The sequence below is a fragment of the Macaca nemestrina genome, chromosome 5, assembly GCF_043159975.1.
Source record: "Macaca nemestrina isolate mMacNem1 chromosome 5, mMacNem.hap1, whole genome shotgun sequence".
In the NCBI taxonomy this organism is placed as follows: Eukaryota; Metazoa; Chordata; class Mammalia; order Primates; family Cercopithecidae; genus Macaca; species Macaca nemestrina.
In genome coordinates, this window is record NC_092129.1 from 34,780,204 (window position 1) to 34,805,419 (window position 25,216).

The 25,216-nt window shown below is 37.6% G+C and overlaps 1 protein-coding gene across 6 annotated transcripts in view; it reads left to right on the forward strand.

Moving 5' to 3' along the window:
- LOC105465599 (L3MBTL histone methyl-lysine binding protein 3) overlaps positions 1–25,216 on the forward strand; it is a 124,530-nt gene that overhangs the window by 63,495 nt on the left and 35,819 nt on the right. For all 6 annotated transcript variants that reach the window (XM_011714104.3, XM_011714106.3, XM_024787861.2 and 3 more), the window contains 5 exons: positions 960–1,045; positions 3,521–3,631; positions 10,084–10,198; positions 11,606–11,708; positions 21,935–22,084. In XM_011714104.3, coding sequence (XP_011712406.1) covers positions 960–1,045; positions 3,521–3,631; positions 10,084–10,198; positions 11,606–11,708; positions 21,935–22,084 — 565 coding nt within the window. The remainder of the gene's footprint in view (positions 1–959; positions 1,046–3,520; positions 3,632–10,083; positions 10,199–11,605; positions 11,709–21,934; positions 22,085–25,216) is intronic.

Here is a 25,216-nt window from a genome sequence, read left to right on the forward strand (position 1 = left end):
ACCGTAGAGTCACCCATTTCTTCAAGGTTCCATGCTTCTTTTTAGTAGAGAATGATATTTAGAAACTAAGATCTGAACACTAAGTGTGCTTATTTACTACAAGATTGTTGGTGTTTCCAGGCATTTCAGCTAATATAGCTAGGAAATACATGTGTATACATATATACAAAAATGTATGTTTATGTCTATTTCTGTATCTGTTCATATATTGAAAACTGTGAATTTATACCATTAGTTCCAATTCAAATCCAACGCATCAGCTTCATTCCAGTTTCCCTCAAACCTGGCTAACATTATCTCCAATATATTTGCTGCTTTTCTCAGTTCCCTCTATGTGGCTAATTTCCCACCATACTGGACCACTGTTTATTCCTGTTCATGCCTGCCTAATGGATTTGGGGCCCTGGAGGGAACAAAAGAGGGCAGGAGGAAGGAGAAGATATTTTTACACATTCTATGAATAATGTTACATCATTTGTGCGGGTTTGTTGGAACTAACAATATGAAGTTATATCTGGAATTGTTCACATATTAATAGATATAAATCTACCGTGTTCTTTTTAATAAGTACTTTCTGCTTATGTACACTTTTTTGCATATTTGTATATTGAAGGTCATTTAACTTACTTAATTTTCACATTTACAAACAATTGTGTGTTGCCTTTATTACATATGTCAGATTTTTCTAGATTCATAGAAACAAAATTGCTAAAGGGTATTTGTGTGTCTGTCTTGTAAGACTATCCTCATCTGAAAATATAAATTATATATATCTATAAAATTTTCATTTTAAAAGTAATAGAAAAATAATGATCAAGATGAAAACAGTTTCATTATTACTAATAGCTGTGAATGTGTGAGTAAAGTTGTCAGGTATATATGAACATAATTTTCTAGATTATAATATTTTATACTTTTTGTTGGACAAACCTCATAGGATTTACATTTTTCTTTCATAGGTTATCCAAATGTGAAACATTTTTCTTGGGATAAATACTTAGAAGAAACCAATTCTTTACCTGCTCCTGCAAGAGCTTTCAAAGTGGTAAGATGATACATTTTATACTATTTGATTAATTTGTGTGGATGAGATCATTTATTTATTGAAATTTAAGAACAGAACAAGTGGTATTAGTAAACCAGAACAGGAATGAGAAAAAAATAGAGCACCAAATAAGATGTTTTTGAATTTTTACAGTTTTTAAAGTCAAAATTGTTACTGGGATTTTTGTTACTGTCATCCAAAAAAATGCTTTGATTTTGGACTTTAAAGTCTCCTTGGAAAATAATTCTACTTGATACTATGTGGGGCCAGTTGTTGAAATCTTATAGCAATCTTGTCTTTTTAGCTAGATATTCTAAAAGACCAGAACAGAACATGAAAATATTTTCCAATAAAAACCATTTGATAATTTATTTGGATTTGTTTATGGCAAGCTGAGATGCTGTTTTTTTTTTTTTATTTTATTGCTATAGATCAGCATGTTTAATTACCAAAATGCAAGATCATCCGCTTTTATTACAGTATCTTTCTAACCCAGGGTCATTGCTTCTTGCATATAAATATAGTATTAAGATTCAAATGAACCTCATTTTTATGCAAGGAAGGAATAAGAAGTGAAACATATTTCTTATTTTTTCATCTCAAATAGCTTGCTTTATAATTTGTATTTCTCATGAATTTAATGGAAGAGAAAAATATATCAAATATTTATTTTTTAAAATGTGTCATGATTAGCTTATGGTAAATAATTTTCTTTAGGTGATCCTTTTATGTATAAATTGCTAGGATTTTTAATGTTAGAATTAATTATTAGGTATAGGTCCAAATTTAGAAGAAAGAACATAAAAAATTTTAAGAGCAAAACCATAAGGCATGAAGAGAAACTATATCAAAAAATGTGTGTAATTTCATCTGATAGCAAGTTGAAGATTTAAAAAAGAAAACTGTTTAGAGTTATGCCGTATTTATGAATTTTTATCCACGCTCCCTCCCCCCTTTAACTTTAAACTCTTGTCTAATGGGAAGCAGAGCTGCATTACACTTCACTTTAAATGAATACAATTACATTAGGATCAGCCTACATATCTAGTGTCACAACAGAGAGAAAACAGATTTTTCTAGTTTGGTCTTTTAGGTGTCTTGCATTGACTGCTCTGTGATACTTACATAACATACTTAATTTTGATGGCAACCCTTTTTTTGTTGTTTGCTTGAGTCAGAGTCTTGCTGTGTTGCCCAGGCTGGAGTGCAGTGCCACGATCTCATCTCATCTCACTGCAACCTCCACCTCCCGGGCTAAAGTGATCTTCCCACCTCAGCTTCCTGAGTAGTTGGGGCTACAGGCATATGCCACCATGCTGGGCTAATTTTTGTATTTTTCATAGAGAAGAGGTTTTGCTGTGTTTCCTGGGCTTGTCTCAAACTCCTGAGCTCAAGCAATCCACCGACCTCGGCCTCCCAAAGTGCTGGATTACAGGCATGAGCCACTGCATCCTGCCCAGCAACACTTATACCCACTTTACAGAAGAGAGACCTGCAGCTCAGAAAATTAACTGATTTGCCTAACGTCATGTCAGACAATCACCTTATCTTCCACAGTCTGTGACTTTTTCAGAGGCTTATAAGTTTCTGCTGAGTACTGAGGCGTAGGTAGCTGTTGATTCCCCCAACCCATTCCCGATTCTGTCCTTTACGTTTGATTGCTAATTTTCTGTTTTAAAGATATCTTCTGCTTTTTGCCCCCATTACCACTTCTAATTTTGGTGTCTCATCTCAACCACCTTAATGTTCTTCCTTTCTCTTTTTAAAGACAAATTTTATGCTTGTAGATTTTTGCCAGTACACCTCCAACTAATAAGAAAAATGTCTTGTCTTCCCTCTGAGTAATCAAATAACTACAGTATTTTGAATTTTACTTTGCTATTTCCCTTGCTCATGCATCTGTGTTGGAATTTTTTGACAGACAGGGTGAAGTTCAGAGCTACTCTGGGAAGTTGAGAGTTTGAAAGGCTGGTTCTCTTGTTTTCTTTCTTTATTTCAAAAATGACAGCAAGTTCTAACCATTTAAAATTTTTCTGTCTTCTTTTGTGACATCATTCTCTAAATAGCTCAGCTATTTCTTTTTTTAATTTTTATTTTTTGAGACAGTCTCCCTCTGTTGCCCAGGCTGGAATGCAGTGGCACAGTCTCGGCTCACTGTAACCTCTACCTCCTGGGCTAAAGCAATTCTTGTGCCTCAGCTTCCCGAGTAGCTGGGATTACAGGTGCATGCCACCATGTCTGGCTACTTTTTGTATTTTTAGTAGAGACAGGGTTCAGCCATGTTGGCCAGGCTGGTCTCAAACTCCTGGCCTCAAGTGATCCACCCGCCTCAGCCTTCCAAAGTGCTGGGATTGCAGGCATGAAGCAATGCGCCCGGCCAGCTTTTTCTTCTTCTTCTTCTTCTTCTCCTTTGTAACATCAAGTTTACCTTCTCTTCCTCTTTATCTCACTGTGTAAAATTTTTTGTTACGGCAGAAACCTCCTCATGGATTCCAGAAAAAAATGAAGCTTGAGGTCGTAGACAAAAGGAACCCCATGTTTATTAGAGTAGCAACTGTGGCAGACACAGATGATCACCGAGTAAAAGTAAGTGTTCTGTATGGTGGATTGGCTTTATCTTTTGTTATAGACGTTTTGGATAAAAACTTTGGTAGATACTTAAACTTGTGAAGTCCTGTAATTAGCAAAATCATAGGAATATGCAAAATAATTGGCTGTGCATCTTTGTAAATCAGCATTCTTCCAGGTTTATCCTTTAATCTGTGTAAAACAATTTATCGTTAATTATGAATGACTCAATATTTTGAGTATGTATTGGGAGAAAGAAAGTAGATACCACACATTAAAGTAGTAGTATATTCAGAAGAAAAGATATATCATTCTCTGATAGTATGCCCTTTTTTTAAAAAAAATAAAGATTAATGTTTTTGTGGGGTAGATTAGTAGTAGTCTTTTCAGAGGAACATCCTGTCTCTTAATATAGGCCAAGTAAAGGTGAATAATTTCATGAATAAAATCAGATTTTAATTAGAGTAGTAAAAGTCAGATGCCTCTTAGAAAATAAGCAAATGTTTAGGGAGATGGGATCAGCTTGTTATGTCCAGCCATGATAAAGTGAAGTGGACTTCAGGAAACGAGCTGGAAGAACTCATCTCTGTTTCTGACTTAAGCATTAACTTCACCCTCAAACCGGAACAATGCCTGTTCTACTTCCTTCATACAATTGTTTGGAATTCCTATTAGGAAGAATAATAGTTACAACAGCAAGACTTTAAATGTACATGATGTTTTACAGGGTAACTCTGTTCTCATGTTATTCAACATTTGTGGGAAGTGTACATTGTTACTACTTTTATTGATGAGGCAGAGGCTCAGAAAGGTTAAATGAGTTGTTAATTACTGGCAGTGGCAGAATGACATCTCAGTTCTAAGCTCTAGGAGTCTTAAGTTTATGCTCTTTTTTAAAAAATTACATTCTCAACTGTCTCTAATAAGATAGTATATAAGAAAATAAATTATAAAATAACATGAAAAACTACACAAATGTGGTGTTTCTATAGAATAGAAATTTTAACATTTAATTCACCGTTAAGATTATAGAATCATGTAGCATTTTAGAAAATTTTATAAATGCAAGACCTGTGCTTACCATTTTTTCAAGTACATTTTCTTACTATATTTGGTAGTAAAGTAAGTCATAAAGCAATCAGTATTTTAGAACTAGAAGTATTTTTTAAAATAAAATCTAGACTAGTAATCAAATACATTTACAATTAAGCACAATATTACTTTTATAAATCAGATTGCTCAGAATTGAAAAAAAATATATTGGTTTGAGTGCATGAAAATTTAATTATCACATATGGCTGGTGGGAATATAAAATGTGTCAGCCTTTCCAAAGAGCAGTTTGGCAATAGGTTAACAAAATCGTAGAATGTTGTTTATCCTTTCATTTAAGAATGTTAAGGGAATAGCGAAAAGGAATATGCAAAAATGAAAACTCCCAGGAAAATATATCAGTGCTGTTTATAGTACTTAACATTGGAAGCAACCGCAGTAGCTGATGGGTAAAATGTATTACTCTATATCTACATGATGGTAAAATTAAATACTTTCAAAGACTATTTAATATCAGCAATTGAAAAATTCAGGTTTACATTATGTTTTGGTATCTGCTATCGTTTATTTTTACAAGAATACATATATAAGCAATTCTGGAAAGAATCCTACCAAAGTAATGACAGTGCTTCTTTCAGGGTGCTGAAACTATAAATGATTAGGTTTTTTAATCGTTTAGTTTCCAGAATGTAGATTACTTTTATAATTAAAAACGTAGATCAACTCTCTTACACGTGCGAAATTTTTGGCCCAGAGAGGTCAAGTATGCTAAAGTGGGTAGTTCAGTTAGTTAACAGGAAAAGTGTAGACTAGATTCCACCTCTTACTTCTAGCTGGATTCTCTAATACAACATCCTGGTCAGTCCTTAACACCCCAGAAATAGCTGGCTGTGAGGGCTACAGTTGACAATTATCTTTTGGTGATTACTGGAATTAATTTCGTAGCTGAAGATGAACCACGGAACAAACATCTTTGTATTTACGAGGTCTTTAAAAGGCCTGTATACAGGGGTCAGTGACTAAGTTTCAGAATTCATCAGAAGTTTCTGAGAATATAAAAAGCTTGCAAGAGTAGGAGTTTATTTAATAAATGGGAGATTAAACAGCAGGAAAGCTAATCTTTTTGAAGAAGGAAGAAGAGGAAAATGTAGACCAAGTTATTAGTGTAGCTTAATATTTTAAGTTTTTCAGTGATAAAATCAACTCTTGAGTAAAATCATCTTTTAAGATTACATATTTCACACCTTGAGCTATTATAGTAAAACATTTAAAATTGTTCTATATTTGATCAGATGCCATTGAGGAAAAATGGCCCAGAATGGTTTTGCTCTCATTTATGTTTTTAGTAACAGAAGATTATTCCTGCCTCATTCCTTCCCACTCCCCAACCTGGCTCCCCGGAAGCAAAAACGGTTGGCTCTTTTAGCTCTTGCTTAGGACCTTTTTATCTGTCATTTTCTAAAATATTACCTATATTCTACTCTTTCTCAGCTCATCAACTTTACATATGGTTTATTTTCTTCATGTTGTGGTAATTTGAGATTTAGATCTTGCTATTCTTCCCTTCCCCTTACCTTTTCAGCAGTTATTTTACATAGTTTGGTTCTCATTCACTGTTGAGCAAAGTAATCTTTTCCTTGTGACTGTTTTTCTGGGAGTCAGTAATTTGTTCATAATTTAGTTTTGTTGTCTTCTTAAATTTTTACAAGTGTGACAGTGGATCTCACATGCCTTTGAGTCAAAAGCTCAGTGTATTTTCAATACTCTATCTTTTTATTATTATTATTATTATACTTTAAGTTCTAGGGTACATGTGTACAGTGTGCAGGTTTGATACATAGGTATACATGTGCCATGCTGGTTTGCGGCACCCAATAACTCGTCGTTTACATTAGGTATTTCTCCTAATGCTCTCCGTCCCCCTGCCCCCCCCACCCCACGACAGACCCCAGTGTGTGATGTTCCCCGCCCTGTGTCTAAGTGTTCTCATTGTTCAGTTCCCACCTATGAGTGAGAACATGCAGTTTTGGTTTTCTGTTCTTGAGATAGTTTGCTGAGAATTATGGTTTCCAGCTTCATCCATGCCCCTGCAAAGGACATGAACTCATCCTTTTTTATGGATGCATAATATTCCATGGTATATATGTGCCACATTTTCTTAATCCAGTCTATCATTGACGGACATTTGGGTTGGTTCCAAGTCTCAGCTATTGTGAATAGTGCCACAATAAACATACATGTTCATGTGTCTTTATAGTAGCATGATTCATAATCCTTTGGGTGTGTATCCAGTAATGGGATCGCTGGGTCAAATGGTATTTCTAGTTCTAGATCCTTGAGGAATTGCCACACTGTCTTCCACAATGGTTGAACCAGTTTACATTCCCACCAACAGTGTAAAAGCGTTCCTATTTCTCCACATCCTCTCCAGCATCTGTTGTTTGCTGACTTTTTACTGATCGCCATTCTAGCTGGTGTGAGATGGTATCTCATTGTGGTTTTGATTTGCATTTCTCTGATGACCAGTGATAATGAGCATTTTTCACAGCAAAAGAAACTACCATCAGAGTGAACAGGTAACCTACAGAATGGGAGAAAATTTTTACATCAATACTCTTTTTTTTTTCTCGAATTCCTTCTCATAGTCAGCAGCCACCTATTCCACTCTGGGTGGAAATACTCTAAGCCTGGTACAAAGCTTTCATCCTGACACTTCTCTTTACTGACAGACTAGGTTGTGTTTCATTTTCCTGGATCACATACTTTGTTTTTCTTGGGTTATCCTCTTATCTTGCTGACACACATCTTTTCATATCTTCTGTGGGATTTCGATTCTAGGATTAGTTTATTTCTAAGCTTAAGAAAGTAGATTCATTGCGAAGAACATTATTTTAAGCACATATATATACTTTTACTAACTATGTTCTATTTCGTTATATGAATATACCATAATTTATTAACCAGTCTCCTGATGATGGGCACTGTGGTAACTTCTAGTTGTTTTCTAATACAAACAATGAGTTACTGAGATTATCAAGTCAAAATTAATGTCGTTTAAGTGCTCAGCTGTTATTGCCCAGTAGGTTTCCAGAAATATCTAAGCAGTTAACGCTCCTGTCAGTGGTCTATGAGAACACCCATTTATTCTCATTCTTAATCAGCTGTAGGAATGACCAAAATGTGACCATTTTTGACAGGCCAATAGGAGAAGAATTGCATCTTGTGATTTTAATTTGTAGTTTTTTAATTATAAGTGAAAGTGATTGTCTTTCTTCTTCTTTTTTTTTTTTTGAGACAAGGTCTCACTCTGTCACCTAGGCTGGAGTGCAGTGGTACGGCCTTGGCTCACTGTAGCCTCAACCTGCCAGGCTCAGGTGATCTTCCCACCTCAGCTTACTGAGTAGCTGGGACTACACTTAGGTTTTTCTTTTCTTTTCTCTTCTTTTTTTTTTTTTGGAGAGATGGGGTTTGCCAAATTGCCCAGGCTGATCTCGATCTCCTGGGATCAAGTGATCCTTCCTCCTTGGCCTCCCAAAGTGCTGGGATTATAGGCATGAACCACTGAGCCTGGCCTCAAATTTATTGTCTTTTCATATCTTTAGTAAGCATTTATATTTATGTTTCAGATAATGAGCTATTTGTATCCATTTTTCATCTTTCCATTGGATTTTTCATCTTTTTGTGCTGTTACATCATATTTTTATAAATTGAGGAGCAGAGTTCTTGACACAGGTGTTGCAAATGCATTTTGGGGAGTTTCTTGTGGGTCTTTCGTTTTAGTTTATAATACTTGCCATTCTGAAGCTTTAAATTTTCATGTAATCAAATTGATCAGTCTTTTACTGCTTTTGAGTTTGGTGTTTTGCTTACAAAGGCTGACCCACTCTGTGATTACAAATAAGTTCATTCACACATTCTTCTCAAATGTTTATTGTTCAGTTTTTAGTGTTTTGACTTTTTTTATCCGTCTGGCATCTGTTGTCTTGTAAGGAATGAGAGGTTCGTAGACTTTAAAAAAGAAATCTAACTGGCAGACTTGTTTTGTTAATACTCTGTGATCAGTGGATATAACTAGCAAACTTGATTTAAAAATAAAATATCTAAAGCATTTCAGTATATCCCTTCTTCCTAAAAGGTAAAAAATGTATAATAACCTAAAAGAAACATAATCGATTCCTAGTGACCATCACTAGAAGACTAACTGCCCTTTCACCCAATATAAAGCAGTGACTGCTTTATAATAAGACATATCTTTTCACACTCACTAAGATACGGAAGGAACCTAAGTATCCACCAGTTGAAGGAATGGATAAAGAGATGTGGTATATATACACAATGGATATTATTCAGCCATAAAAAAGAATGAAATACTGTCATTTGCAGTAACATGGGTGAACCTGGAGGACATTATGTTAAATGAAATAAGCCAGGCACAGAAAGACAAATATTGCATGTTCTCACTCATGTGTGGGAGCTAAAAATAATTGAACTCATGAGGACAAGAGAGTACAATAAGGGTTGCCAGAGGCTGAAAAGCATAGCAGGGAGCAGGACATAAAGTGGGGGTGGTTAACGGGCACAAAAATACAGTTAGATAGAATGAGTAAGATCTAGTATCTGGTAGCATATTAGGGTGACTACAGTTATCAATAATTTATATGTTTTTAAGTAACTAGTAGAACTGGAATATTCATAAAACAAAGAAATGACAAAAGCTTGAGGTGATGGATACCCCAGTTACCCTGATTTGATCATTATACATTATATGCCTATATCAAAATGTCACATGTACTTCATAAATATATACCCATAATAATTTAAAATAAAACAATAATAGAACACATATTTGAGAAAAACTGTAATTATTCGCAAGGAAAAAAAAATGATGTCTAAAAACACACTGGGTGGAGGGATATTTTGTAAATTGCATGTGTGTTTAGCAGGCATTGAATTTTTTTTTTAAGTCTTTTTCAACACAAATCCAGAAGGCTTGACATGTACTTGAAATGTCCTCCTTTCCTCTCCTTCCTCTCCACTTTCCCCTCTCATCTTCCCTCCTTCCCTTACCCGAATTTTTAACTCCTTCTGCATTTTTATTGGGTGCTTGATGTTGATCATATGAAGATGTTGTAACAGTTCCTGTTCTCATGTTGCTCATGGTGTTGAGAAATACACATAATATGTCTGTAGAACTATTGGCAGAGCATTTATGACTGGTTATATAATACATTGAAGGTGATTCAAAGATGTCTTTTTTTTTCACATTATGAGTGAAGTATTTTGAATAATTGAACTGATTTATTGGGTTTTAAATCCTACTATATATGTTAAAATGAAAATGGTTATGCTGTGGGCAGAACTTTGATTACAGGAATTTTTGTGACTTAATTTGTACTGTTAATGTCCTTGTGTCATCCAGGTTCACTTTGATGGCTGGAATAATTGCTATGATTACTGGATAGATGCGGATTCTCCTGATATTCACCCTGTAGGCTGGTGTTCAAAAACAGGACATCCCCTTCAGCCTCCTTTGAGTAAGAGACACAAATAGCTTGTAAAAGTATTTCCATTTCCATAAGTAACATTCTTAAGATTTATTCCTTAGCCGTTCTCTTTCTCTTCCTCTCTCTACTGATGTTTCTTCTCTATGTAATCCTTTCCTTTTACTACATTTTAATTACCATAGTCACAGAAATATAAATAAAAAAAAACATGCCTGAAAAAGTAAAGCATGTATAGACATTCTGTTTTATTTAGAAGTAAATATCACCTCTTAAAATTCATGTTAAATTTTTGGAAGACAATTTGTAGACTTTCAAAATTTATTGTTTCAATATTAGCATTCTGATAGTAATTTTATATGATAGCTTTGGTAAATGTTAACATTGGGAGAAACTGGGCAAAGTGCAAAAGAGATCTCTTTCTGTATTATTATGTACAACTGCTTGTGAATCTATAATTATCTTAATACAAATCTCAGTTAAATTCAAATTTTAGAAAAGACACATGGAGAACTTAACATACCACGACCTTAATTTTGGAGGAAAATGTATACATTATAGAAAAAAATTTGTAGGAAATACAATAAATTATTATCAAGTTTTTAAAAAATTTAGTGTACTTCCTGTATCCAGTGACTTCACTTCCGGATGCTCCATACAACCTGCATAAGGGCACATGTACATGGCATTCAGTGTAGCATGTTTAGAATAACAAAGCTTGGGGGAAAATATTAGTTAAATAAATTGTGGTGTACTGTGCTGTAGAAACTATGCAGTAGTCACAAAGAATGTTAGTATTGCAACAGAAAAATTTGTAAGACAAGAAGTTAAAAACCAAAGAAGGATATTGGGCCTTTATGTGGCAAAATAAAACATCTATGTTGTGCCTTTTATGTGGCAAAGTCAAACAAAACCGAATGTGTCTGAATGCTTAGAACAGTTTCCAGGAGAGCCCACACTAACCTCAGTGGTCAGAATGAGGGAGGGTCTCTGCAATGTAGAAGGAAGAGCATGGAGGGATCTGGAACTGTCATTCTGGATTCTTCTGTAGCACTGGAAGTGTTCACGGTATGTGAGTAGTCATGCTTTAATTATGTTATTTAATAAAAGGTGTTTGACTCTTCTTGTTAATTCATATTTAGATATCTCTGGACTTTATGGTGTTTTGAAAGATTGTTAGATCAGAGTTTACCATTTCGTTGTTGAAGAAAGATAACTAGTGTGAACAGTCATAAGGAAAAACCTTTAAACGTAGTGTCTTTTAAAATATTTTTCCTTTTTATAGGATCTGCTTTTTCTGTTTATATATGTTGTGTGTTGATTCAAAAATTGGATTTTTAGGGAGTCTTTTTCTTCCTTATTCTGATCCCAGACATTTGACTCTTAACAGATTTTTGCTTAATATTTTGCCCCTTCTTTCTTTTCTTTGCTTTTTCATAGGCCCCCTAGAATTAATGGAAGCTTCAGAACACGGTGGATGCTCAACCCCGGGATGTAAAGGGATTGGCCATTTTAAGAGAGCAAGACATCTGGGCCCTCACAGGTATGTGGTAGCTGTCACTGACGTGGTCTAATATAGGGTACCTGTTCCATATACATGTATATATAATGAATTTCATGTATACTAAATTGATGTGAACTAATTTTAAATTCAGATCCATAAGAAATGTGGTTACCATGGTGATCATGTAAAAATGAAGGGAACATCTATAGTAAAATCTTCCTGGGAGAAAATGCATTCACGGTTTAAAATGGATTTACTCTAGCCTTTTGACTTTTCTTGGCAACCTGACTAGTTTTACAGATACTTAATTTCTGCAATAGTTATTTTGCATTGATCATTAATAATGAGAAGAACTGAGACTCTGTTGATATCATTTAGTAGAATATTATCTGATTCGGTGACTCAATAATTTGAATAATGAGAGCTGAGATTATTGTAGATTAGCAGCAAAGATCACAAAAGGCACAATATAAATAGTCAAACATGAGAGTGCATTGGTCCGAAACACATTTTTTAAATATTTTTATCTTATCCCTAAGTAACTTTAAAAAGAAACCAAATTTATACACTTGAAATGTGATGTATTTGGTGATTTGGGGATCTTTGTAGAGAGTTAAAAATATTACTGAAGTACAGCTACTTTGGAGGCTGAGGTGGAAGGATCACTTGAGTCCAGGAGTTCGAGGTCAGCCTGGACAACATAGCAAGATCCTGTCTCTTAAAAAAAAAATTACTGAAATACTAAGAAATTCCTGTCATTCAACTGGCATTTTTAAGGAATAAACGTATCACCTATTTAGGTATATTTTAAAATAATAATTTGTCGGTAAAATGTTCTGACTACTTAGTAATTGGATTGCCCAGTAAGAAAAATGATTCCTTGTTTATCTAGTTTGTACAGGTTATGAATCTAGGTCTTTAAAAATTTTGAAGATTACTGTACCTGTTCCTCCAAACGTTAATAGGAATTGCAAAATTGGTGTGATTATTTTCATCTGGATATGGTTTTCCCTTTTTTTCATCTCTGCGACCTTGAATGCTTCTTAGCTTCCTTTTTCAACATTCTCCATTCTGTTTTATGAGGTTCAGTATGTTCCAGAGTGAGAAGTCTGAGCATAGACAAGATGATGATTCCATTTGCAAATCCTTTTTGTTGCTTTTCTGACTGCAAACCAAAAGTTAATATGATACATCTTAGACGTTATTAAATATTGCCTAGTGAAGGCAGCTGGATTTTCAGCTATTATGTAAATCTAGATGCCCGAAATAATTCATGAACATACTAAATTTCCAATATTATTTTAGTTGTTTTGTGTTGCTATAACAGAATACCGTAGACTGGGTAATTTGTAAAGAAAAGAAATTTATTTCTCACTTTCTGGAGGCTGGGAAGTCTGAGATCCAGGGGCCAGCATATGGCGACGGGCTTTCTTACTGCAGAAGGTAGAGGGCAAGAGATCATGTGTGAGAGAGCCAGAGAGGGCCAAACCTGCTTTTATAACAACTGCTCCCATGATAACGAACCCACTTCAGCGATAATGTCATTTATTCATCCAGGAGGGCAGAGCCTGATCACCTCAGTATTGTCACAGTGGCAGTCAGATTTCAACATGAGTTTTGGAGGAGGTATTCAAACTGCAACCAATATGTTTAGAAACTCATTCAGTAAATATTTTCGAGCAGCATTTTTTTCAACAAGAACTAAGATTTATTGAGCATTTATTTATTCTGTGCCGGATATTGCTTTAATTGCTTTACATATCTTGGATACTCTTCATAACAGCCCTATGATGTAAGAACTGGTTTTCCCCCCACGTTTTGGTGAGGCCACCGGAGGTACTGGGGAGGTTAGTAACTGGCCTTACTTCACAGCTGCGGAGAAGGGAACCCAGTGTTACTCAGGGGTCTGTGCTCTGGACCACTCCTCTCTAATGGCCTCTCAAGACACTACTCCATAAATTAGTCACAGACCCAACCTTCAAAGAATTCACAGGCTGATGGAGCTATAAAAGCTGTACATAATTTAATTTTTTTTTTTTTTTTTTTTTTTTTTTTGAGACGGAGTCTCGCTCTGCCGCCCAGGCTGGAGTGCAGTGGCCGGATCTCAGCTCACTGCAAGCTCCGCCTCCCGGGTTTACGCCATTCTCCTGCCTCAGCCTCCGGAGTAGCTGGGACTACAGGCGCCCGCCACCTCGCCCGGCTAGTTTTTTGTATTTTTAGTAGAGACAGGGTTTCACGGTGTTAGCCAGGATGGTCTCGATCTCCTGACCTCGTGATCCGCCCGTCTCGGCCTCCCAAAGTGCTGGGATTACAGGCTTGAGCCACCGCGCCCCGCCACATAATTTAATTAAAACCTAACATAAAAAATAATATCAGAACTTTGGCACACATCCCTTTCTGCTGCACAAAGTGTTGGTTGGAGCAAAGAGAATTTGCTCAAGGTGTGTAGAAAAAAAACAAAATTTTTAAATGAGTCAGTACTAACAATATGTTGTTGAGGTGCAATTTGAAGATTAAACAAAACTTTTTTTGGTCTTCTGGAAGGAAGACACACCTTACGGCGGTGTCCGTGGTCTCCTTAGGGCTGCTCTACATTTGAGTGGAGAGGTTTGGCTTTCACAGCAAGGTCCATGGTGACGGTTGTGTCCCCTCCTTGATGGCCCAGCCATTCATCAGGACTGCCTTTCCCCAAGTGTGCAGGTGGACCTCTGAGGGTTCCTCAGCTGGGCCACACCCATTTCACCAAGTTTCAGTCGTTATATTTAGAGCATTTCTTCACAGATGCAGTGTTGTGCTTGTTAAGAGGATTAGTGGAAGACTTTATAGAGAAACGTGGTAAGGAACCCTTTCCAGTGGAATTGGAATCATAATAGAGAATGACTCGTTTTCTTGGAAGGAGAGGCAGAAGTACACCTGATGGCTTAAAGGAAAGCATTGATAAAAAAACCTGTATTCATTTTCTTGTCACATATAGAGAGCATAACTAGCAGATTTTGTGCCTTGGGCAGAGTTGTTGGTTGACTCAAGCCCTCTGGACCAAGGGATGCAATTCACAGAACTCTTGGAGGTCCCAGTTTCTGCCCAAGTGCTAACATCCCTTCTCAGTCTTTGAATTGGGTGTTCTTAGACTCCCTGACTATGCTGTTCTATTTACAACACTCAAAGCTCATTTTCTGGCAGGATATTAATCCTTAATTGGCACAGCCTGTTTTCCATTTCATTAGTAGACTTGTGGAGGAGCTTGCTGCATTATGGATATTCTTTGAAAGGTTCATTTCACTGGCTCTTATTTTTGTTCTTACTAAGAATGCTGTGTTTAGGAAAACATAATGAGAAAATTCTCTTTGGATTAATTTGCTGAGAAACTGCATATATCAAAACATGCACTCTTTGCATAGATAACAAAGAAAGTTGCTCTTTTAGCAAAAATAACCAATTTAACGAACACATAAGCAAGAGACATTGTTTTGACTAGCATTTGTTATTACCTTCTCTGAAGATTAGTGTTTGAATTTGATCTAAGAAGTGTTAAAACAAAACATGTGTCTAAACAATGAAGCTTGATAATTTAACATTTTTTAAAATGGTGAAATATAAATGATCAGTGAAAGGGTTGGATGTGGGTGTGGTTTTCTCATCTTTAGGGATATTCAGGAGCCAAATTGCTTAATTCCAACTCTCTAGCAAGGGAACATTAATACTGGTTGTGTCACAGTGTTTCCCTTTGTCACTTCATTTATTTGGCCTACCAAGAGAGAGGGTAAGGAATGGGAAGATGTTAAAGGAAATAAAGTTATATAAAAGTAGACATCTGGCTGGGCACAGTGGCTCACGCCTGAGATCCCAGCACTTTGGGAGGCCGAGGCAGGTGGATCACCTGAGGTCAGGAGTTCGAGATCAGCGTGACCAACATGGAGAAACTCATCTCTACTAAAAGTACAAAATTAGCCGGACATGGTGGCGGGCGCCTGTAATCCCAGCTACTCGGGAGGCTGAGGCAGGAGAATCGCTTGAACCCAGGAAGCGGAGGTTGTGGGGAGCCGAGATCGCGCCACGGCACTCTAGCCTGGGCAACAAGAGCGAAACTCCATCTCAGAAAAAAAAGTAGACATTCTACATATCGAGTCCCTTCAGAACTGAATCTTTTCTATGTAAGTTTTAGTCTTGGAGAAATGAAACAAGAAAAGAGGAAACAATGTTTTCAGCAATATATAAAGGATATTAATGAAGTCCGTGGAATGTTTTAAACAGTAGTAACTCTTGGTATGCCCCTGCAAGCTGTAAACATCGTATTAATTCAGCATGCATCTATCCATGAACAAACCTTTGTGTCACCTGCTGGGTTAGGTGAGGGGCTGTATAGGGGAGAGGGTCCCTCCTTCTAAAGAGGCCAGTCTGGTGTAAACATTCTCCTAGAGGCAAGAGTGGAGTGGCGCTCAGAGAGAAGCATCAGCTTTTTATGAGGGAAGCAGAGCATTCATAACGAGGTGTGTTACGGAGTTTTTATTGCTGTTTACTTTTTGCTGCTGTTCTTTTTACACAATAGGGGTTAAATGTCACTCTTCTTTTTAAATAATAATAATCGGTGGGATTTATTGATGACTTCCTATGTTCCAGTTACTGCTTCAAGGACTTAACATGCGTGATCTTACTTGGTCCTCACAGGAACTCTGTGAACGTTCGGCACTTTTCTAGTTCTTGTTTTACAGATGAGGAGACAGAGAATTGAAATGCTGAAGTAAGTGCCTGAGATTGTACATTGGTGGAACCAGGATTCAGCTCAGGCCTGTCAGGCACTTAAGTCCCTGCTCTTAACTGCTGGGCATTCATGCAATGCACAGTGTCCTGATAGAGCCCCCCTTGTGGGTTGTTTTTTTTTTTTTTTTTTTTTAATGTTTTTTGTCAGGACAGAGTGTGAAAATGATTCTCCTTAGAGGAGCCAGTGGGGCAAGTATTTGCATATTTAGCTGATATGTGAAATAATGTGCTAATAGTGTAGGATGCACCTCAGTAAAGTACTTACGGTAGAGAACAGTATCATCCTATGGGACTCTATCCTTCTGCTTGCTGAGGAGTTGCATAATAGTAAAGAGCTGTATATATACATGTGCACGTGTCTAACCATGACAGAATATATACACGTTATGTGGTAAGCCACACCTTATTAAAGTTTTGTCACTAGAAACTTAGTATGTGAGAAATTAGAAGTCTATAAGCCTAGTGAGAACCAACTTTTTCCATAGATGTTTAATTAGCACTGGTGAGTTTTTTAAAGTTCATATGCAGTTTTAGAAGTTAACAACTTTGTATCTGTACATAACAGAACAAATATGGAAAAGAAAAGGCAACATTTCTAACATGATGCAGATCACATATGTCACTTGTGTTCTTTGAAATGACACAGGAGTCGTTCCAACTCCTCAAAAACATGATTACTTGTGAATTTTACTCTAATTCTTATACAAAGAGCTTGTTAATGGGAGTAGATAAAATAGTGAAATACTTGATCCATGTTCTATAGGTTGGCTTTTGTGGTTAAAGCCATCAGATAAGATTATTGTACAAAGCTTTGTGACCTTGAGCCGATACTTAACTTCTTTGTGCCAGTGTCCTCATTTATAAAATAATTGGTGACAGTAGTATCTGCTTAAAAAGAATAGTATGATAAGTAAAGAAGTTAATTTTGGAACAGTGCCTGACACATAGTAAGCACACAATCCATGTTAGCTCTATGAGTACAGACAGCAGGCAGTAGCATCTTGCTAGAAGGTGGTACTCTCAGATCAAGTTCATTGTCATGGGTTAGGAATAAGGAAATTCTTCAATGTGCAAGGGTACTATTCACCCATATAATACAGTGGTTAAGAGACAGCCACAATTCCTGATGTAATTCCATCAGGAACCGATTGAATGACACTGAACAACATTCCTTTTTAAGCACCAAAGGAACTACTTCTTAGGATTGTGAGAATTAAATAGGTAATGTAAACATTTGTTCTGGGTAATGCACTTAACCTGAGGTCAGTTTTGTTATTATCATCCTCATTTTACAGATGAAACAGAATCTCGGAGCCTGTGCTTGCTCATTATTGAGTGGAGGATGAAGCAGCAGAGCAGGATCAGAATGAGGCTCCCTGATGCCCCCCTCCATGCATGTCCTGTCACCTGAGCTCCTTTTGCATTTTGTGACTTTTCATTTCGTCACCAGCTCCCACTTCAGGAGCCAGCCGCTTTCCTCTCTACCCCAGAGTAGGTGTGAAAATGGGAGGTTTCTTGACCCTTTTGACTCTTCTCAGGGTTCAAAGAAAGGGGGTTAACATAAAATCGATAGCTGATAGGCTACCCTTGGTAGATCATTAGTAAATCATTACTGTGAGGGCTGTGAATGTTTTTCCCTGCTTTAGGTTGAGGTTTTGAAATTGAAATTACTCTCTGGTCCTAGCAATCTATTTTTTAAAAAAAAGGAAAAAAAAAGATATTTAAATGGTAAGTCTCATTCTGGCCAGCAGTCTTACCTCTCTCTTGAGCTTTCCAAGTTTACATATGGTGATTTCGAGAGATATTCTTTCATTTATTCAACAAATAGGTGAAGATGCTGCCCTCCTAGGGCTTAGAATATAAATTGTCTACACTGTAACCGTAATTAGTGTTAAATTGGGGACCCAGACCATCTAAGAATCCTGCGAGTCTTCCCATCTTTGGAGGTGGATGAGGTAAAGAAGAGAACCTGTCACTTTCTTCATATCCAGTTAAATTTCCATTTTAATATATATACAGTTATTTAATAATTATAAGGCCAGGTATTTAACAATGAATGAAATGCTGGTCATGGTATTCCAGGAATAGCTGCATACGGTTTATTTAAAGAAACTAAGAAGTTGTCTTTGAATTGTTATTTTTTTTTTACTGTCACAAAGCTTAAGTAGATAAATTTGCAACAAAAACACACAGTATAAGGAACAAATAATAGAGTGGAGTCAAAGATGGTGAAGACCTGGGGTTGGGTTAATAAATTTATCTTGTCAGAAACAGAGTCAGAACAGCAGGAGGAGCTGGTTGTGTTTTTTGTCTTTTAGGAGAGTGAATTTTTAATCATTTTTGGGTGGAGGGGCATGATTCGTTAAAGATGATAAAGTTGATTTTAAACATGTTTATTGTGAGGTGACCCTAAGGCATCTGAGTAGAAATGTTTAGTGAACATTTGTATTTTCCTTGAGGTCAAGATGAGTGTTAGGTCTGACACCTCTTACTAGGGAGCCACGAGGGACCCAGACTTCCCTTTCTCAGGCCTTTAGCAGTTTCACTGTGGGCAGGAATCCCACACCCCCCAATCAGATGTTGCCATCCGGCTTTCCATCTTGAGAAATGAGGTGAAGGCAGGTCAGACCTTGTGATTGCAGCCTCCATGGAACTGAGGACTAGACCAGGGCCTGGAAAGGGCAGGGGGGCTGAGAGCAGTGACGTGAGGGCCACATGCCCAGCAGCAGCCTCCTCCTGTGCAAATCGTTTTGAGGGAGTGTGTTGCTTGTACCCTGCTCCCTACCCAAGCCGGATTTTTCTGGCCTTCCTGTTGAGCTGTCAAGTGCCCTTCCAGTGAGTGTTTCTGCTCAAGCTAGGCAGAACTGGTTTTGGTCACCTGCATTCATGAACTCTGAATTAGGATCCCGTGAAACATATAAAGGGCTGGTGTTCAAAAGAGACATCATAGTTGGGAATGGATTTTCCTTCACATTATTACTAAATGAATAAAATGAAGTACTACCATCTCCCCATGCTCAAGGTGATGCGTGAAATAGTGTGTTCATTTTGCTGAGCTACTTCATTGCTATGTGACCTTGGGCAAGTAACATCTCTGCTCGGATGTAATAAACAAATTCCACAGTTTCTGATGTTACCCCCAAATCTTCCCCTTAGTCATTCGTCTCAGGAAAAAAAAAAAAAGAAAAAAAGCTTCTCTGTTACCACCCTGATCTTCAAGCCAAAAACCAAATGGCCATTCCTGAACTCTTCCTTTCCATTGCTTCCCATCTCCCATCCATCCACAGGTCTTCTTGGGATGACAAAGGATACCATGACTGTCCTCTTCATTTTTGCCCCATCTCAACCACACAAATCCAAGTTACATCATATATTTACCTGTTGAACAACTTTTCTGTCTTCAATTTAGTCCCATTGAAATCTTCTCTGCTTTCAAAATCCTCTCTCCAAAAAGAGAAAAATAACTTTTAAGCAAGCTCCAGTTCCGTCCCTTGAAATCTTCTCTGCCTTTAAAATCTTCTCTCCCAAAGGCATCCTGAGTAATTCTTAAAATTGTAAATCAAACTTTGTCTTTCTCTTATTTGAATATCTTCCATCAGCTTCAGATACAACGTTTGCTAAAAGTATAAAGTCCTGACTGGCCTGCTAGGTGCTACATAATATTTGCCTGCCTGCTTCTCCTAGTTCATCTCGTCTCCATCACACTCTAGCCAACCTGGTCTCTCTTTCCCTCAAACAAGTCAAGCTTTTCCTGTTGGCACTGCCCCTCCCATCCCCTGGAACATTCTTCCCCACATTGTTTCCCTACAGGTCCTACTTCCTGACTATTATAGCTCTGCTCGGGTGCTTTGCTCCAAGGAGGACCTTCCTCACCACTCCATCATAGCATCCTCACACCCTCTTTTATATCATGGTATTTCTTTTTCATGGCATGTATCACCGTATGAAGTTATCTAATTTATGTGTATAATTGTGTATTGCTGATCTCCCCCTGGAATATCAGCTCCATGAAACCAGAGAGCTGGTTTCTTGTCTTTTTATTGTCCACTGAGTTTCCAGTGCCTGGAAAGGTAATTAGCACGCAATAGATACATGATAAGTGCTTGGTGAATAAATGAATGAAATAAAGACTGAAGTTACTTAACTGTTATAAGCTTTAATTTGTTGTATGAAATGCCTTTTTCTAGGATGTTGGCAAGATAAAGTAAAGTATTGCATGTAAAGCACTTAGCACAGTGCTTAATGTATCATAAGTGCTCCATAAATGTCACTGGTTTTTGTTTTTGTTGATGTTAAGCTGACATTATATAAATTTATGTCAGCACATGATCACATGTTATTTGCTTTCTTCTTTTGCATAGATACCAGTGTAGATGAGCAGTATTTAAAGAAACTAAAGTTGGAATTTTTGCTTACCAGATATCTGTGATAAATCTTATAGGCCATTATCAGAATCACCTGGCTGGCAGCCCTTTTAAACTCTTCCCTCCTTTTCTTAGGAGGGTGTCTCAGATCCTCTTGGTGCAGGGTAGCTAGACACTGTTTAAAAATTTTCGCTGGGTGATTATCAACATTCTCTCTGTCTTCTACACTGAAGAAAAGAACATAGAAGATTCTGATGTAATTTACCTAAGGCCCAAACCATTTCCAGATTTAAGAATGCTTCCCAAAAGCAGAGAGGCACGATAGGCAGTTATTGGGAGAGGCCCATGTATATTGGGGTCTGAGAGACAGCAGTTGCCCAGTTGTTTCAGAGACTGGAATGCTGAGGCCTGGGCACAGGAATATACTAACTAATGATGAGTTAACAATGAGTGACCTCGATTTCCTTTCAGGAATCATCACCAAATGAGACCTGAGAGACCAACTGGTAGTCACAAATGGAAGGGAAATGAGCTCGATGCATCATTATCCAAGTTGGCCTCTGGTCCTTTTTCGTATTAGGAACAAGATTAGCTACATATTGACCCATGTATTTTCTAGAACATCAGGCATAGGTCCAGACCTGAACACAGGAACAGCCCACGAGGAAACCTCCTTCCTTTGGAGTGTAGTAACTATTAAAAAAGGAAATTAAATAGCCTGTGACTGCCCTGGGCCTGGAGGATCCCCTTAGGAAGCAGAAGCAAATCTTCTCCATTAACCAATCAATCAGTCTCTCTCCCACCTCTGTCCTGAATGATGTCTTAAGCGTTTCTTTCTTGGGGCTGATTGTTTCCAGAGATACACACAGAGGGAGTCCTTCAGTGACCCTTGCTCAGTTCTGAAGATTGCAACAGATTCTTTCTTAAAGTCTAGTGTAAAAACCCATTTCCTATTTGTATATATTTGTTATGTTTTAAAGATAAAATATGCTGTATGTATGATTATAAAATATAACAATTTAACATATTCAGTTAAATGTTAGAATTTTATATTCTGTAGCCTGTCATTTTAATTGGAAGAAGTATGGCCTAATGGAAATGTTCAATGTTCTTTTTCTTTTCTTTTTTCTTTTAATCTGTTAGTGCTGCCAACTGTCCCTATTCAGAAATCAATTTGAATAAAGACCGTATTTTTCCAGACCGCTTAAGTGGTGAGATGCCTCCGGCTAGTCCGTCATTTCCAAGAAATAAAAGGACAGATGCAAATGAAAGCTCTTCATCCCCTGAAATCAGGTAATCAAAGAGCTAATATTAGATGTTTTGTTTCCTATAGCAATGTTTTCTTGGAGACTGTTGAAAATATACCTGACTGGCCAGGTGCGGTGGCTCACGCCTGTAATCCCAGCACTTTGGGAGGCCGAGGCAGGCGGATCACCAGGTCAGGAGATCGAGACCATCCTGGCTAACACGGTGAAACCCGTCTCTACTAAAAATGTAAAATATTAGCCAGTGTGGTGGCGGGCACTTTGTAGTCCCAGCTACTCGGGAGGCTGAGGCAGGAGAATGGCGTGAACCCAGGAGGTGGAGCTTGCCATGAGCAGAGATCACACCACTGCCCTCCAGCCTGGGCAACAGAGCGAGACTCTGTCTCGAAAAAACAAACAAAAAAGAAGAACAGATTCTGTGGCTTCTTCATAATCAAGACAGTGTATTTCTGAGTACATCACTACTTAAGGTACCATGGCCACTCCTGGTATGAAAAGACACGGTCATCAAACAAAGTATCCCTGCGCAGTAGGCGATTGCTTAGTGGACACTTACAGGAATAATGAAGACTGCCTTTACCACAGAGAGAGGGTGAGTCCTGGGTTTACTAGGAGCTGTTTTTGAATGTAGCCTGCAGCATGTAAGCTGCAAGATTGGAGAGATTCAAATTCTATTGGAACAACTGGTTTCATTTTTAAGTTTGTCTCCAGTTCCTTGATACAGTGTCTCACTTAGAGTGTCTGATCATTTACTCACTCAGGAGGACCAGTCATTCCTGTAATAGGCAAGTCAAGTCCTATCCACTCCCCGAGTTTTCTCATATATTAAAGGGAGGAAAGCCTCTGTCTTGACTCATTTCCAGTACTATTTTGAAGGTGGAATAGCATTGACATAAATCATGAAGCATTAAAGCAAAGTATTGGCTGGACACCTATGGCTCACGCCTGTAATCCTAGCACTTTCAGAGGCTGAGGCAGGAGGATCACTTGAGCCCAGGAGTTCAAGACCAGCCTGGGTAACATAGTGAGACCCTGTCTCTATAAAAAATTTTAAAAGTCATCCAGGTGACCCTGCTATTTGTGAGACTGAGGTAGGAGGATTGCTTGAGCCCAGGAGTTCGAGGCTGCAGTCAGCTATGATTATGCCACTGCGCTCCACACTGGGCAACAGAACAAGATAGTGTTTCAGGAAAAAAAAAAAAAAAAAAAAACAAAGAAAGCAAGATATTAATGGTTTCATGACCCCAAAAGTAGTGCTGCCTGGAAGATTTTTTTGTATTCCGCCTTCCTTTGTCTGTCCTGTGGCTTACAAAATAATAGTGGCCAGTGATTGCCATAGTTGCTTCTTTGCCACTATCACCATCTAACATGGTGTGAGGATCCCTTTAGAATTCCCAGTTTATCAGTCTGTCTTTCTGTACCACCATTTTTGGTCATGATCAGAGATCTGATTAATTAACAGTGAACCAGTGAACAATAGCAGGTTCCTGGTTACGTACCCTGGAAGGAGTGGTGTAAGGCGTTACCACCGACTTTTTTTTTTTTTTTTTTTTTTTTTTTAGTACTTTAAGTTCTATGGTACATGTGCATAACGTGCAGGTTTGTTACATATGTATACTTGTGCCGTGTTGGTGTGCTGCACCCATCAACTCGTCATTTACATCAGGTATAACTCGCAATGCAATCCCTCCCTCCTCCCCCCCGCCGCCTCCCCATAATTGGCCCTGGTGTGTGATGTTCCCCTTCCAGAGTCCAAGTGATCTCATTGTTCAATTCCCACCTATGAGTGAGAACATGCGGTGTTTGGTTTTCTGTTCTTGCGATAGTTTGCTGAGAATGATGGTTTCCAGCTGCATCCATGTCCCTTCAAAGGACACAAACTCATCCTTTTTTATGGCTACATAGTATTCCATGGTGTATATGTGCCACATTTTCTTAATCCAGTCTGTCACTGATGGACATTTGGGTTGATTCCAAGCCTTTGCTGTGGTACCACCAACTTCTTAATATGAGGCAAAGAATCAAGCCATCTATCTCCTTTCCTGGGTGTTTATAATTCAGTCGAAGAGAAAAAAATAGCTTTTTGACACATTTTTAAAATACAAAATTGCATGTGAAAATACCAAATACACAACAGTATGAATATACAAAATGCCATTAAATGGTAAATTTTATGTTATGTATATTTTGCTACTATTAGAAAATGCAAAAATGAATAAACAAAACTGCCAAATTGTGAGACTGGTTTATTGGGCATCTGCTGATGCTACTCTTTGCCGCATAACAAAAAAGATACCCTTTCTCTAATCTGTTTTCTCTAAGGGCAAATTCCTGCTTCATCTCTGATCTGTCTGAAAAGAAGGATTCTAATCACTGGGCTTCCTAAACAGCTGCTTCCTTCACCCCCTGGTACTTGACAGATTTCTCCATCCACTGACCTGCCCTGTAGGCCACCACCACGTTTCCGTTCTTTCTAAACACGCAGCCTCTCTTTATTGTTCTTTTCAGAAATTAAAATCTTCATGCTTTTTAAAATTATTTTTATTTTGAATTATCCAAATTATACATTAATACCTGCTTGTTTTTAAGTTTAGAGTGAACTACAGTTACCTCTATTAATATTTTAATGGTTTGTCCTTATGTGTTTCCAGGAAAGCATTTTTGCCTATGTGAATTCACACACATGCATGCATACACCTCAGTTTCATATAGTAGAATGTTCTGATTTAAATTACTTAAGTTGTACAAGATGTGTTCCTTTAAAAGGTCATAAAATGTATACACAGAACTATGTTTGCATATTTACTCTTTTTTTTGTTTGTTTTTTTGAGATGGAGTCTCACTCTGTCACCCAGGCTGGAGTGCAGTGGTGCAATCTTGGCTCACTGCAAACTCCCCCTCCTGAGTTAAAGTGATTCTCCTGCCTCAGCCACCCGAGTAGCTGGTACTACAGGCATGTGCTACCACAGCTGGCTATTTTGTGTGTGTGTGTGTGTTTTTTTTAGTAGAGACGGGATTTCACTGTGTTAGCCAGGATGGTCTCGATCAAAAAGATCAAAAAAGATCAAAAAGATGAAAAAGAGATCAAAGAGCCCTTCTCCCTTCCTGTTTGTCTCTTATAAACCTTGCCTTTGAGTGTAACCCAAGGCTTGAAACATAT